The following is a 16,721-nucleotide window of genomic DNA, read 5'->3' as shown; positions in this document are numbered from 1 at the left end:
ATGTGCCCTACAGTCAGAGTTTTAAAGTCTCCCAGGCTGGAAAACCACTTACAAAAGTCAACAATGACAGGAAAGCTTTTGAGACAGTTATATTCAAGACATGTTGTTTATGAGGTGCTCTGCATTTTGAAGTTATTGACTTACAATTATTCAATTAACTGTACTGCTTAAAAAGTAAAAATGAGATTTTTTTTTTAGTATCTGACAAATTAAAAGAGTAACAGATTTACTTGTTGATTGATAGTAGATCATAAAATAAAGGTTTCCGACAAGAATCATTTGAATGTTAAACATTGCTATGATAGTTACCACTATAGTTTCTTTTGAGAAATGTCTATTTACTTAACTATTTCAGTTACAAGTACAAGCAACTGTTGCATCATCTTGCAGGACTGGGATGGCTGTTGAATATCAGGGAAGGATAATAGGATAGATAAAAGTTCTCTAAAAGAGAAAGCACCAGAACCAGCAGAAAGGTGGGGTCGGGCAGCCCTTCATTTGAATGTAAATGTAATTATGAGGCAGCAGTTGAGCTGACGTCAGGCAAGGTCTTGGTAAACCATTACCACCAGCACCTGGTAACACAGTGGATAATAAAAGAGGATGAAGTAGAAGATTCCAAGAAGAGTGGCATTATTAGAGAAACCCAAACACAAATATTTTGGAGCAGCAGAAGACAACACAGCAGAGCAGGATGTTGTGACCAGGTGTGTGCCAGCCATGTACGTGAGCCCGCTCCTGGACAAGGACGGCAGCATGTACCCAGGCTCTGCCCGGGCTGCCAACACCCTGCCAGGGCAGGGCTTCGTGTCCGCACCCCCCTACCCCGAGTACATGGGATACCACCCCGTGCCAGCCCTGGACACCCACGGGCAGCCGCCGGGGCCCTGGGGCTCCCACTATGGCCCGCAGAGGGAGGACTGGAACGCGTACGGGCCGGGCCCCTCCGGCGCGGGCACTGCCCAGCTCAGCGCCTCGTCCCCCGCCCCGGGCTCCTACAGCCCCGCCGAGTACAGCTCCCTGCAGCCCGGGGCCGGGGGGGCTCCTCCCGCAGAGCCCGGCAGTGCCCAGCACTGCTCCCCCAGCAGCCACAGGCACAGCTCCTACGAGTGGATGAGGAAAACCGTGCAAGCCAACACCACTGGTAAGTGCGGATCCAACCTCAACCTCAGCTCTCGCTGCTCTTACAAATAATTAACTTTACTTGAAGCACAGGGCTTGGTGGGTCATGTACGGCATTTATTTCACCTACTGCTGTTTAAGGCAGTTTTGACTAAATTTGTGCTAGTTTCACATTCTCCCCATGAAGGCTTTCTGTGGTTACTGTAGTTGAATGGCTGGTGTGGTCAGACATGGATGCGTCAGACATGGATGCGGTTCCACAGCTCCTGTTGGAACATTCTGTAAAGCACTCGGTGTGAAAAACATGATAATCTTGAAAGTGTTATGGAGCAATGAAAGCAGCAACATTTAACAGCTACAGGCAAAAAATACTATCGAATTACTTTGTGCCGCAAGGTAAATATCAATATAAAATCAGGTTGACCTTTTTAAATAATTTCAATAATTTGAAAGAAAATTATGTGCTCTGATCCAACTGTAGCAATTACACAACTTTCTGCTGGTTGTCTTGTGCCTTTTCTTTTTCTACCCAGAATTATTAGTGAAAAGAAATATTCCTGGAGAGGCAATCTGACTCAAATGATCAGCACAGACTATTTTGTTTGCAGATCACATAACTCCTCACTTAAGCTTCCTCTTCATTTAGTTTCACATCAGTTTTACATATTTTTCTTACATACCAGAACTTTGCAGCTTGCCACAATTACACAATTAAAACTCATTTTCCTGCAAGTGCCACTCATTGATGTGCCTGTTCTTGTCACAAGCTGCCTCCAGATGAACCCTTCCATGTATATTCCCAAGGTGTAAACTGGGTGTAGCAAGGCTTGCTAAATCTATTGTTAAGGTTAAAAGTAGTAAGTGTGTGTTAGGGAGCATCAAAGAAAATGATCCAAAGAAAGCAGAGCAATTACAATTGGAGCAATCTTAGAAGACACAGAAAATCGGTGCTGCTGCTTCAGACAGAAACCTCCTTCAAATGGTTATTGCTCAGGAGCAAAATTAGTCTTGGTAATTGTTTCTTAATTATAAAGCAGACTGGCACTGTTTTGCCACTGTTACTAAATATCAAATGCCCAGTGAACATTGGGATATCACAAGGCCATCCTTCCACTTGGAGCCTCTACCAAGGCCCTCAAAGCGAGGGGGGTTTATAGTCCCTTTTCCCCCCTCATGTAAATCACAGCAGCTTCATTAACATCACTGGAGATTTCCAGGTGTAGAAGTGATGCAAGACTTGAGTGGAGACCAAATTCAACTGAATGTCAATGAGGGAGCCCTGTTTGTGTCATGCTGCCACTGAATTTTAAATGTGCTGTCATTCTTAAACGGTAACACAGACTTCAAAATCTAAATCTTTGCTTTACACTTATTGCACAGACTTGGAAGAACTGAAAAGTTTCTCGCATGCTTGTTCAACTTTATAAAATATATTTGTGATTCAGAGACACAGTTTTGGGCCTAAATTTATCTCTAGTCTGCAAAGCACTTACACAGAATTCACACACAGGCTGCAATACTTTATGAACCGTTGGGGACAGGTGAAACAGGGCCCATCAATAGATGCATGTCCCGAGGCTGTGCATTCCCTGCCTTTGAAGTGTTAAAAACAGCTCAGGACTTCACGGAAGTGAGCTCCAGGCAACAGCCCCCGGACTGTCAGAGTAAAGCACAAATGTGGTAACTGTCCAAAACAAGAAAAGTACCAAACAGATTTGACTTTCCATTGGTGATTGAAAAAAAAAAAAAAAGGAAAATTTTAATATTGACACGGAAAAAATGGTGATAAATGGAAGGAAATTCAAACAAACCACAAGGCTAAAATTATACATGTCTGACTTGATGCCATTATAACCCCTCTTTGAAACACCTTTGCTCTCTGGTTTTCCTTATTGCCATAATATCAGTCATGTTATAAAGTAGCTACTGGCTCCTCTCCTTCAGTGTTATCGCTGCTTGATACAGTTCATTGCTCTCTAATTCCAGAATTACAGCCCTAAACCCTACAAATGTATTTATATGTATAAATATGTGTCTGCTCTTCAGTTCACCAGTGGTGTGTACTCACATGGATGTGTGTGAGCAGCAAGGAATAACAGAGATCAAAACACATCTGATTAGAGCAGGGAGCCTCCTGAAATTCTGCCCTAAAGGCAAGAGGAATTATCTGGGGGGAGTGGATGTTAATGGGAATTTTTTTCCTCTCTATTTAGGCTCTAGTAAATACACTACATTCTGATTCAATATTCGTATTCAGCTTTTTATTAAAAAAAAAAAAATTCAACTGCAGGAAAAGTGAAATGAAAATTTATCTGATCATGTCAATCTTCAGGATGAAACAACAAAGGCAGAAGTACCATGTCCTTTCAACAGATAAAATGGTATTTGAAATCCTCTGTCTTAAAGACCATAACTGCATATTCAGAACCAATCCCTTTCTTATTTCAAGCACACAGACACTCCAAATATATGAGGCAGTAAGAAATTCAAAAAAAACCCAAACATCAGAAGTGGGCTTGGTAAAGGTATCCTCCCAGTCAGGCTATCAAAGTGAGGAAAAGAACATCTAAAGAATTCCTGACAGTCTGAGCCTGTTTTCACTAAAAATCTATGATAAAATGCCTCATCAACTTCAGCTGTGCAAGAGTAGAGCTTCAAATTAGTTTCTAAACCCTATGTGATCAATAATATAAAATATGTATTTCTGAGAGCTAGTGAGCCTTCAAAGCATGAGACCTACTGAGAAGGTGTTGAAAGGGCCTAGAAAACAGGTTCCAAAGCTCCGTATGAAACTTCATCTGGTAGTGGCCGTTCTCAGAAAGAGAAGGGACTTTAAGGGGACTAACAAAAGGACATTATTTTCATATGTTGTGTGCTCAGCCTTAGATTTTTTTTAACTATATCCAACACATTTGATGTCTTTATTTAAACAAGCAGTGATGTCCAAGTAATTCAGATTACATCACAGCAGAAACACAGACAGAAAGCAAAATAGAAAAGCAGGAAAAAAGCCAGGTCTCTGCTCTAATGCTAATTTATTTTGCTTTGTAAACTGGTTGTGGCATCTATTTTGCAGTGGCCTACATTGTCTGAGGTTTTGAGGCCGATCTGTCATATTGAGGCAGCAGACCCTTTTAACACTTCACTTTGCTTTGCTTTGATATGCAGCCTTGTCTCTTCCTTCTCCCTCCTTTCTTCAGGAGTTATATTGCCGGAAAGGGTGATGATTTTCACAGCAAATAAAGAGGCCTTCTCCCAGCTTTATTGTCTTCAGAAGAAATGCTCTGTGAATTTTATGACCAAGGGCAATGGGGAAAACTACTCCTTTCCTCCACCCCCTCAGATCATGGTTATATTTGCTGATTATAGTGAAGCCGGAATAACCTTGTTGAATTTTAACCCGTTTTCAAAGATTCCCTCTAAGCCTTCGGTTTACAAGGAACCCGAATATCTGTCCTACTGTCAGCATTAGAACTATCACTTAGGGCAAAGATTTCAAACCCAACAATTTGTACCTTGAAAAAAGTAAACTTGGTTTGATGATTATTTTAGTCCTGCAAATTTAGGCAGGAAAATCTTCTATGCTGGAAGTCAAATTGGCCTAGGATTTGGGAACATATCCTTAATTCTGCATATTTCAGCTATGCCTACCTCTAGCTTTCAGACAAAAATAAACACAGTCTGACCTATGTCAGTCCAAATTTAAAGAGAACTGAGGAAAAAAAAATATTCCTTCATCTATTTCTGTGGCTTTTTCCTCTGCTAAGATGAAAGAGTCTGACATTTGTTTAGGGCTTGTAAATTCCAAACCAATTGGCTTGTGGTTCTGAATGTGAAAGGGGGGCTTGATAAGATCTCCTTGTCGCTCCTTTGTGTGGCGTGTGCTTCATCTTAACACCTCAATGGATTTTAGGGAATCACTTTAAAGGAGTCTTTGTCCTACAGTTTGTCCCAGAAAACTCACATCAAAAAAAACTGAGAAGATCAGAAGAAAAAAGGAAAACTATCTATTTGGCTGTTGAAAGTGCAAAGGAGAACAAATAAGTTGAAAACTGATCTTTCTGTATTATTATTGCATGAAGAATTGTTTAAAAATTATATGAAATGAGAGATATCTTCTAAACATTCAGTAATGCTTCTCTCAATGGTATTTATCTAATGTACCTGAGAATAGTTCTTTTATACATTAGAGAGAGGGTGATCCTGAAATTCTTTTACAAGTATTTTATTGCCTCATCTTACAAATTGCCTCCAACTCCAAAGGGAAGCCCAGCCCAGAGTACCCCCAGGAATACCTCTGCAGGCACTCAGCACCTTGCAAGGCTGGGCATTGTTGGAAAAAGTAAATTCAAATTATTATTAAGCTTATAAGCATGTCCTGTGGCCACTCAAGAAAGCAAAAGCACTTCCAGCAGGACATTTCTTTGTATTGGAGAAGTGATCTTTAACAACTCAGGTAAAGAATTAGGCCACAGTACAACTAAAATTGTGACTGAATTTCAGTCTGGAAATTCTGGGTATTTCTGCTCTCAAATACACACAAGTCCCTTCAGTGAGCACTGTAATGAAACCCCTTTGAGATTAATATAACCAGCACCAGTGATGTACTGCTATGAATTATTGAAGATGCTTCAGGGTGTTTATCACTTAAGAGCTTCACATTTAAATGTATGTTTACAGAGAGAGGGAGATAAAGAGGGAAAGACAGTTATGGTAACCAGTACTCTCTTATTTTACCCTGTACCTCATATTCCTTCTCTGTGCCACAGAAAACAATCCCATGTGAGTAGTTTAATTAATGTCTGTAAAATGCTGGAGATGTCTGAAAGTTGTTATGGAAAATCAAATTAATATTTCTTAATATTGATAACATTTCTTTCCTAAACAGGTAAAACAAGAACAAAAGAAAAGTACCGAGTTGTTTACACAGACCATCAGAGACTGGAATTAGAGAAGGAATTTCACTGCAACAGATACATCACAATCAGGAGAAAGTCAGAACTGGCAGCAAACCTGGGACTATCCGAAAGACAGGTACCCAGAGCCCTCCATCCCAGGGAACACACCACACCCCCCACATTAACTGTTCATTTGGCAGAAACCTCCAGTTAGAGGTAACGAAGCATTAGGAATTCATCTATACTACACAAAGGACTTAGAATTACCTTCTACCTTCCTCCACAGATAGAATTTAAACAGTTCAGCTTCATGTTACCTTAGCTATGTTCCCAATAGTCCTGACATTCACAACTTTATTTCTTCTTGAAACCACACAAAGTAATGGCCAGGAAAAAAATCCAAAGCATTGGATGTATTTGAGCTGTAAGCCAGGAAAATCAAAACTGAGCATTCAAAGAGCAACCAAATGAGATATTTATGGGCTTTTTTTGTCATAAATGTATTGGCACAGCTCCCACAGGCCACATTCTTCCACAGATTTCAGCATATTGAAGGGGTTCTTCCAGCCCTGGACTTTCAAGTCAGGATCTCTTTTTGCTATCATTTTCACAGGTCCTTCACCTACAGCAGTAGTTCAAACTTCCTACATACAGGCTGCTTTAGGCTGCAAAGTTTGGTGCCACATTTGATACTGTTATACAAATACATGTAGCCAGGACTATCCAGGCAGGGAATGTTCAAGGGCATACTTAGATCCATTACTTCCTTGAAAAGCAGCTCTGCATTTGTTCACATAGAGTACATATTTAATCTGTGTCCTGAACAGAGACACTCCCCTGAGCAGGGCCCAGATCTGTCAGCTGTGCTCACACAAAGACTAGAGGAATTCAGGATAAGAATTCCCTAAAATCCCTGTGTTGGAAAGCACAGCTCTGCAGTAACTGTTGGATCCAACCCTTCAGAACTACAGCTGGAGGATAAGGTGATATTGAATAGGGCATCTCATTTAGCAACCAGATTATTGCCCTCAGCTAATTCCAAACTAGAGATCTTTCTTTTTAGTATTTTACAAGCATTTGTTCTTTCTGAATATACACATCCAGTTGTCTAAAATATTCTCTTTCAGTGGCCTCCTCTGCCTTTGCATTCAGTCTGTGCAGGAGCATGGGATAGAGAGGGACCAGTGGAGGAAGTGTGGGGATGCACAGATAACCAAGGGTATTTTAGGATCAAGCCCTGGATTTTCATGAACACATTTTAGTGCAGTGACATTCAATCCCAGACCCAAGGAGTGCATAGATTGCAGACTCCAAGCGGCCCCAGACAGTGACAATGGAAACCATGGATGGACTAAAGTTTGTCACACAGTAGGACAGAGCTGCGTTGGAAATTTTTCAGAGCACTGCAGTTATGAAAGATTCAAAGCCTGCACCTTAATATTATGCAAGCTGGCTGACTTAGAACACAGACATGCCTGGAATCACCAGAGATACTGCACAAACTCAGCAGTTTCTTTTTACACTGCTGCTCCTAATGCCACCCAACCTTTGGCAAGTTTCCTTCAAGTATAATGGAGACAAAATACTTAATTTATCTGTATTTCTACAGGACTCACGACAGACAAAGCTAAATGCTACTTAATGCCATTACCAGTAAGGTAATAAAAATAAATAGAAAATAATAATTAGATTTTGAATACAAAGCAATGGCACAACTTTATCATATTGTATTCAACACACCTTCTACGCTATAATAAAAACTGTTAAGTATGAACACAAACTTTCTGTTCATTCACACTTTCACATAAGGAAATAAAATATAAATACTTAAACTAAAAGCAGGTTTTAAATAGACAGGAGTCTTTACACCTGCACAATTAGTCTGAGAAATTGAATGTCAATAGATAATGCTGATATCTAGTTATACACATGGCTGTATGTATGTATCTGAAAAATATAGGTATAAAAAAAGAGAAATAAATATATAATACATAATAAAAGCAATCAAAGCTTTAAAAACACATAAGAATATATGCACACACAGAAATCATTCACAACATAAGTGAAGAAAAAGAACCCTCAGTACTTGGCTTTGAATTAATCTGTAACACAGATAATAAAGAAATCTTCAAAATTATTCCCTAATTGCATCTTCCTAAAGTGTGACACAGCCACTGGCAAAGCCGGGATGATGAACTTGGGGAGTCTCTGAGTCTCGAGGAGTGTGTTGATCCCTGTGTTCTCACATATAACACAGCATGTTCCCTTCACACCAGGCCCAAGAACAGAAAGTAATCTTCTATTGATTATAATGCAGAAAATTAACACAGAGGAAAGCCAAAAGTTTTCACTGCACAGATTCAGTGGTTTGGTTTGTGGGTTTTTGATGGCAGGGCGAGGGGGGGTCATTTTGTGTGTGTGGGGGGGGTGTTTTGGGGCTTTTTGTTTGTTCATTTCCTTGCTTGAGGTTTTGGGGTTTTTTTCCTAGTGTTTTTTACCTTCTCTCCATTTTCACAGTTCTAATTGCTGTAAAAGGTTGCCCAGCCCTTTGCACTAATCCGATGCCGTTTCTAATGCCCCAGGTGAAGATCTGGTTCCAGAACCGGCGGGCAAAGGAAAGGAAGCTGCTCAAGAAGAAAATCTCGCAGTTTGATGGCAGCGGGGGCTCAGCCCAGAGCGACTCGGGGTCACTGAGCCCCACCGAACTGTCCAGCTCCCTGTTCCCACCTCCCCACAGCATCAGTGGATTACAGCCTAGTGACATTCACCAGGTCATGGTTTCAGAATGAACAGAGGGAAAAAAAAACAGGAAAAAAGAGAAAGCAGGAATGGATTTCCCCACCTTTAAAACTCACTTATGCAAAGGACCCTTCTCATTTCACTGCCTCTAGAGAGCTGATTTCTGAGCACGGGATCTGGGACTGTTGTCAAAGTATTTTAATTGTTGCAGAAATCTCAGGGAACTTGTGCTGCTAAGATTCATCTCTCAATATCTTTGAACAGCAGGTAATTTGCTTCAGACACTGACATAAAGAATGAGACAACAAAGGTTCAAGTAAACATAGTTCTAGTCTGATCACATATACCCACAGAGAACTAAGGGGACTGATTATAAAACAGAGTATTATTGCAGAAAATATAAGAAGCTGGGTGTGTTTGTGTTGTTACATTTATATAATTAGAGTAAACAGTAGATGTTAATAAATATTTACACTTACATGTATTGAAAAGAATGCTACTTTCTGAAAACAACAAAAACATTCAAAACACATTTAAATACTCAAGAAAAATAATAATGTCGCTATACCAACATATTGCATTTAATTAAATAACACAAATCATCTTTGCCCTATGGCATTGTATTCAAGGATGCAATAGTTACAGATACCTAATACACTAAACCTGCCAAGATCTGTTCCACTGTAGGAAATTAAGCCATTTCTCATGGACATTAGGAAATGCCAAATAATTTGGAAGATAAGCATTATTTCAATCTTCAAGGACTGCATATACTGCTGCTCAAAAATATGAGCAAAAATGTAATGGGAACAGGACTGTTACTACCACCAAACCCCCAAAAAGCAAATAAAGAATTTGCTTAATGTCTCTAAACATTTTAAGCTAAATACTAGCAGTCTTAGGCCACTGACTTTATATATGACACTTATTTTGGGCAAGAAATACCCCCAAGTAGCTGACAGTGTTATTTTGAAGTTGTTACCTGCAGCTCAGCATTCCCAAAGTGCAGGAATGTCACCAAAGAAATGCTCCCTTCATGGGCACTCCTGAAAGAGCACAAATTAAGGATAAACATGCTCATGGTGTGGTTTGCTTTAATTGTCAGTCCATGTTGGCAGGTGAGAAGGCAGCAATGATATCTAGAAGTCTGGGAAAAGGAGAAAGAAAACCCAAAGCACTAAAAAAAACCCCAAACCCCATACAGTAATACTGTTCATTGGAATTTCATAGTGGGAGCTTTTTGACAGCACACAAGTTAAGTGCTCTATTGGAAAAATTTAATATTACTGAAAAGGTCAAAAGGAGCAAAGGTAATAAAAAGGGAAAACAGCGGAAAACAAACAGAAATCAGCATTATCTGGCATATGAAAAGTCAGGCATCACTTATTTCAGCAATATCAAACTTGTTCTCAGAACCAGCAGATTAAATTCTGCTGTTCTTCGTCTCAGTGAGCACTCAAAATGCACTGAACAATATGGACAGAACCTGCCAAAGCTCTCAGCATCTGCATTCCAAACACCAGATGACTTATATTTGAAGATGTGTCTCACTGTTCCCCAATAATTTAAAAATAACTCTGTTAAGAGTAACTCCATGAAAGCAACTCTATCAGTAGAGTCGCAAGAATAACCTCTTCAAAAATAAATACCGAATTATATATTTGGAGGCATGTCTCCAACTAAACTAGGAAGGAATCCTGTAACACAGGATAAGAATTTACTCACTGTAAGCATTTGTGGGTGGTTCCCCAATATATTTTCTAATAATCTCCTATCATATAGCTCAAACAAATAGGTGCATCTTAATGCAAACAAACTGTAAACACAAAATCTTGTGTATATAAACAGGTACAAAACTCAGCCTGATGAGAAATTGAGACTTTATCTGCGTGGCTTTGATTCAGGATCTTCCAAATCTGCCCACTGGTGTTCCAGTCTGATGATGGACATTTTAGGAGACTGAGCAGCAAGTTGTAGAATACCCACAAAGAGATCTAGTTCTGTTTAGAGTCATGGAAGTGTTGCACTTCTATACCTGAAGGAGGTACAAGATCAAATCACCTCCCAAGAAACTCATACTTTAGATACACAAGAAAAAGGGAAGAGTACCTTTACCTTGGTATGCAAAGCCCAGCTCCCCAGAAAGTCCATCTCTGTGGAGAGCAGGGAAGGGCTGTTCTGAGGGTTATTGGTGGCACAGGAATGGAGAGAGACAGAGAGAGAGAGAGAGAGAGAGAGCACTTTCTTCTAGTTTTCGGGTTTTTTTCTGGGATCGGTCATCATAACAACAAGAAAGAATGGCAAGTGTGGAGCTCTAACACACAACACATCATTTATTATGTTTGCATGCTAAAAATGCTTCCTTAACTTCAGATTGCTCTTTCCTTCTCGTTTATGTCAAAACTGAGACACAAATCTGACGTGGTTATTTACCATGTTCACATACAACACATTCTAAAGAAGCTGCAGTCTGTGTGACTGGCCAGGCAGGCAGCAAACACCCCAGAGCCCTGACAAACTGGACAGAGGAGCCACTGACTTCAAAACAACCACAGTCCACTGAGGAATCATTCAAAATGAGCCTATTTTAAGTGTCAAACCAGAGCTGGAATGGGATACAAAGCACCTCCTATGGCATGTTTAAAATCAATCCTGTCAATAAAAAGTGTTTTCCTTTTTCATGATCTTCATCCTGAATTTTTTCCAAAGCATACATTAATAAATATTTGGGGGACACAGTCTCTTTCATGCACTAGATAATGGTGTCCAAGCCTAAAAAGTGTATTGGATTATCTTCTCTGGCTATGACTGAGACAGATAAGAAGTTATTCCCCCTAACTTGTACTGCGCACAGGTACCCCCACCCAGATCGTAACATCCCTTTCAGTCTCAGTGCAGCAACACAGCTGTTTCTCAAAATAATCTAGGGAAAGAAAATTAAACACTTTTGGACTGATCAGAATAATTTTTAGTAAACTTGATCGGAGGGTGATAACCATGCAGTCAGAGTTCCACACCAGGAGGCTGGGAGGCCATAGAGAGGGGAAATGGTAAGAACCTGAAAGCAGAAAATCCTTCCTCTGTCTCTGACTGCAGCCCTTATTCCCAAATCAAATCCAATTGAGCACTTAATGCTGGCACGTCTCAATGCCCATTATGGATCACGGGAGAGCCTGACAGGAGCCCATCCTACACTCACGTTCTGCCAACACCAGCCCGGGAACACGAGGGCCGGGAGAGGCAGTTGGGTGGAGGACACACAGCCAAAGGCCTCACCTTGCCATTATTTTTGGGCAGCTGTGTTTGCCTCTTCAGCATTGCTTATGCGAAGGAGAAACTTCAGAAGATGTGATCAGCCCTTGTATTTCATTTTTGTATTTACATGGGTGAAACACTAAAGGCTATAAATAACATTTTTCAATATTTATCTTTCCCCCTTTGAAGGCTTCTCCAGGGACTTTAGACTCTCCCTTAGCACTGTTAGGCAATTAAAATAATAATAAATCAAATGCCACCCTTCTCACCCAGTGGGGACCTTCCCCAAGCTCTCTGAGTTTCCTGTGTTTTTCCCTTTATGTAAATAGAAAACCATCCCACTGTTTAAATTCAGCTGTTTGGTTGGTGTTTGGAGTTTGCAGAGCAGCAAGCCACTGGAACACCAGCTGATATCAAACGAGAACTCTGTGTCACACAACTGTCTGATTCCAGCAGCCAGCAAATCCCTCCTGGCCTTTATCTGAATCATCTTTATTCTTAGGAGAATTCTGTAGGGGTGCCAAAGCTTTGGCAACAATCGCCCTTCTCAGTCCCACTGCCTATAAATACTTAATCAAGAAGGAACAATTTGCCACAAAGTGCTCATGCTGACACTCAGTGTAGCACCACAGTGATCTGGCTTTATTAACTAACTTCTAAATATTGATCTGTGGGAGAAAATAAAGAAAAATACAGATTTGTCCATAGTTACAGTAAGGACAGATAGTTTAGACCAGAAATTGGAAAGGACCTCATTATAAGATATTTAAAATATCAATTTGCAGAGAAGAGACCATAACTTAAACACCTAACTGGCTGCTTGTAGTAGTCATACAAGTCAAGCAAAAACCTGGATCAGAAACCTGACAACCTCTTGAAACTTAGATTATTTTTGAAAATGGATCTCCATCAGGCATTTTCAGTATAAGCAGCACAGAGCTGCACACCCCTGCCCAAAACCTCCTAGACACTACAGAATATTTGTGTCACAAACTCAATTTCATTAAACCTCTCCCATCACTCTTGACTTGCCTTCCTTCAGCAATCGAACGTATCGAAATTTGCCTAATGAGTTACACATTTCTATTGCTTAGCAAAATGACGTGGGTTTGCCGTGAGATGCAACTCAGCTTGGGAAAAGAGTTTGTATCAGTTGATCGAGAAACATGATGGTTTGTCCACCAGACTTAAAATACATTCTCCAAACTCCAGGAGTATATTCCTCTCATCCAACAACCTCCTCCTTTGTTGAAACACACAAGTGTGGGAAATGAGGGAATTCTGGCAGCCAATATGACATCACTTGTTGTATATCCTTCCTTCTGAAGAATGACTGGTGGGGATTTATATGGAACAAACAAGATAAAAATACATTGGAAGACTTGGACTCTCTCAGGCCCCCATTAGCATTCACTTTATTTTCTCTCAGTAGAGCTTCTATTTAATACTGTGCTTTATCTCCTCTCTTTCCTGCTCTCTTTTTGTGTTTCATGCTCTACATAAGAACACTTGATTCCAAGAAAGGAAGTGATTTGGGTGGATAAACACTGCCAGAGCCCATCATCTCTCCACAAATCACCCAGTTTTTATGGCATAATAGTTTCATCAAATAAGCAGCCTCCTAAAACAGTACTGAAATGAGACTTGTAAATATTTCCTCCTGTGAAGCCATAAAGTTCGATAAATCAGGCTTAAAAAAATTCCCTGTAGTATTTACCTCTCAAACCCAATATTCAGCAGACATACTTCAAACACAGGCATGGGTTACAAAAGGTGTTTTTCTAAAATGGTCTATTTTTACCCACAGTCATCATTCCTACAGGAGAGAACACACAAACATATAAAAAAAAAGTCCACTGAAACTTCAGCTGAACTTTGACTTCAAGCTACTACTTAAAAAGCACAAGATGTTAAACATGTAGCTGGTATAGCAAAGTACCTTTTCCAATTAAAGAGATTCCTTTTGTGGTTTGCTAATCCCTCACTCACCAGAAAGGGGTCACATAGTATATTGTGTCAAAACTCTACACTTGCTCTTTTCACCCTTCAACTCAGCAAATTGCTGTCCCACCTGTTCAGCACCTAATGGACTTCAAGCCTTGATCCGTCACACGTGCCCTCCTGGCACAACATCCATTGAAATGGCTGGAACAGGACCTTGTTTATTAAATCAGAACACAGGTTGCATTAAAATGGAGGCTCTTCAGTGAAACCTGCTCCTGCTGCTGGGTGGCTCCCTGTTTGCCACACCTCTCCCTGACACCTGAATCTCACCACTGTCATATCTAATGCTAAAGTGGTCAATCCTTGCCCAAGGCCCTGGGGTTTATTTCCCTTTCTGGCACACACACTGCTTCTCTCTCATTTCTTTCGTCCTTCTAAAATTTCCAAGAGGTTTTTATTTGAACAAAATTGAACACATAATAGGTAGGAATGGGAAGTGAGCTTGGTTTTATAGCACCCAAGGTGGATCCTAAAGGCTCTAGAAAAATCTTCTTAACGGGCTTGATCCACATCCCAAGTCAGTGCTTATCCCAGCGAAAGCTGATCGTTCCAGGACGGCATGGTGTCATGACCATGGGAAATTCCAGCCTAAGCCCTCCCAAGCTGCCTCTTCTGCTCTCATTTATTCCCAAAAGCAGGCCGTGGACTGCTCCTCAGCCACTTGCAGCTGTCTGTTCCAGGATTTTCCTCTCTCCCTTTGGCATCCAAAGGTTATGCAGAGCAATGAGCACACAGTCAGACAGCACTGAGACAGGTTTAAGTCCCTTACCCTCCTGAGCTCTGTGCAGTACAGACCCAGTTTTGCCAAAAGTCAGTGAGACACCTCAGTGGCAACCTGCTATTCCAAAGCATTTAGTCATGTTGAACGGCACTGCTGGACTTCATTAGAAAGCTCTCCTGAATATGAGGGCTGTCTTTACCATTATCTCTGGGTTTCTAGCGTTTAGAAGGTCACTAAGTTATCCTTCCCCTCAAAACAGCTTCATTTCAGCAGAGAGGCATTTTAATGGGAACCTATTCTGAAATCCAAACACTTTATATCAACGAAATCACTGCCACTGTCATTTTAGTTTTATGAAAACACACGAACATAAACATCCTTTAGCAGATGGGGCAGGGTCTCTTAACTCATGTGGTTACAGAGATGCTGTTACAAGTGGTCAAGAAATCTTTTCTATTTTTTTCCATGCCAAGAAATCCCTGCCACTGATGCACTCACAATTCCATTAATGGGAGCACTGCAAAGCCACGGTCCTGGTGAAATAGTGATGATAAATAAGAATTACTGACACCAGTAGTTAGCTAAACACAGAAAAAGATACCAAATATCTTATAAACACCTTACTCTAATTATTTAAGAGGATGCATTTCACATCTAGCTGGGTAAGAGTTCAAAACTCTACCTGTGGCCCTCTACTCAAACTATTCCTTTGAGTATAGAAGCACTTGTAAAAACTCTTTGCTCACCAGGTCAGAAGAGTCTAAGAAATGGAAAGACACCAGCAAGGTTAATAAAAATCAGCAGCCAGACAAAGCTTTGAGCAAAAACGAAATGTTGTAGCACCATGAAGAAGAGAAAGCAATTAATTTTCATAATTCTTTTTAGCATTCTGCAGGGACAGTGATGGAAAATGCTTCCACAATAAACCAGGAACAAGAGTTTTAACTTTTCCATGAAGTAGACCCAGAGCTGTCTGGCTTTTCTGCTCACAAAGCACGTAGCTTTGAACCCAAAGGCTTGCATTTAGCCCTTTCTCATAGGAAACACTGGCCAAAAGGACATCAGGTTACATAGCCTGTGATTATATTTTAAATATAACTACCTTTCTCATGAGTATTTCACCAAAGCTGCCAAGAATTAAGATGATCTCAACTAAATATTCAAGCCTATAATGCACAGCATCAGAATTATCATTTCTTCCTGTGTTCTCAGTTATGAGATTTACCTTTTTGGCTTTTACATCAGTTAAAGCAGACACCTGGAATTTCACTGAGAGTAAAATAAAGGCCAGTACCTTATTAACAACCCCATATATAACTTTATTTCAGTAGTTTCAGGATTTTATTTCCATGGGTTATGAACAGCAATAATCTACATAAAGATGAAGATGTGTGGAAAAATATCAGATCCTCAGGTATAGAATAATTTTCTCTTTTTTGACAGGTTTCTAAACGGGATGTATTTTCAATATTTGATCAATGACTTACTTTTCCTGCAGTATATTGACAGTATTCATCACTAAACAAGAGAAAAGTGTTTTGACAAAAATGGGAGAACATAGAACACGTAATTTCATTTTATAACAACTTGTCTCTTTTTTTCCTCAAGTCATTAGAGTATGATTTACCTGCAGCTCCACATAAGATAGATAATGTGCTGAAGGAAGAGCATGGAGCACTGATAAAACTGGAGCTCATAAAATTTTGCTTTGGGAAGCAGCAAAAATTTTCACAGTCAAGTCATCTGCATTTTGCTGCGGTCTAGAAACACCTGTAAAACACTAAAGTTGATTTATGAGAGAAGTATTTTCCTGAAAACAGCAGACAGAGATGGAGACAATTTTTCTAGTGTAGGAGGAGGTGAGCTCCTTCCTTACAGTAGCTGTGGGTCAGGAATTCTGATTTGGATACATACCAGACCCAATGCTTTATGGTAGCTACACTAATATTAAAAAAATAAAATAAAACCCACCAGGCCAAAAT

General features: G+C 40.2%; 1 protein-coding gene across 1 annotated transcript; it reads left to right on the top strand.

Moving 5' to 3' along the window:
• Positions 1 to 720: 720 nt before the first annotated feature.
• On the top strand, positions 721 to 9,251 carry CDX4 (caudal type homeobox 4). Its single transcript, XM_027738848.2, has 3 exons — positions 721 to 1,144; positions 6,011 to 6,156; positions 8,603 to 9,251. The coding sequence occupies exons 1-3, from the start codon at positions 721 to 723 to the stop codon at positions 8,807 to 8,809; spliced, it is 777 nt and encodes a 258-aa protein (XP_027594649.1). The 3' UTR covers positions 8,810 to 9,251.
• The last annotated feature ends 7,470 nt before the right edge of the window (positions 9,252 to 16,721 follow it).

The sequence above is a fragment of the Pipra filicauda genome, unplaced genomic scaffold (assembly GCF_003945595.2).
Source record: "Pipra filicauda isolate LSUMZ 115617 unplaced genomic scaffold, ASM394559v2 scaffold377_size797966_pilon, whole genome shotgun sequence".
Taxonomy (NCBI): Eukaryota; Metazoa; Chordata; class Aves; order Passeriformes; family Pipridae; genus Pipra; species Pipra filicauda.
This window is presented reverse-complemented; position numbering and strand designations above follow the sequence as displayed.

Excerpts from the sequence above, each read along its gene's own strand:
- CDX4 (XM_027738848.2), top strand. The coding sequence starts at position 721 with ATGTACGTGAGCCCGCTCCTGGACAAGGACGGCAGCATGTACCCAGGC. Across the intron at positions 1,145-6,010 it reads CGTGCAAGCCAACACCACTG|GTAAAACAAGAACAAAAGAA; the intron begins GTAAGTGCGGAT and ends TTTCCTAAACAG. Across the intron at positions 6,157-8,602 it reads TGGGACTATCCGAAAGACAG|GTGAAGATCTGGTTCCAGAA; the intron begins GTACCCAGAGCC and ends CTAATGCCCCAG.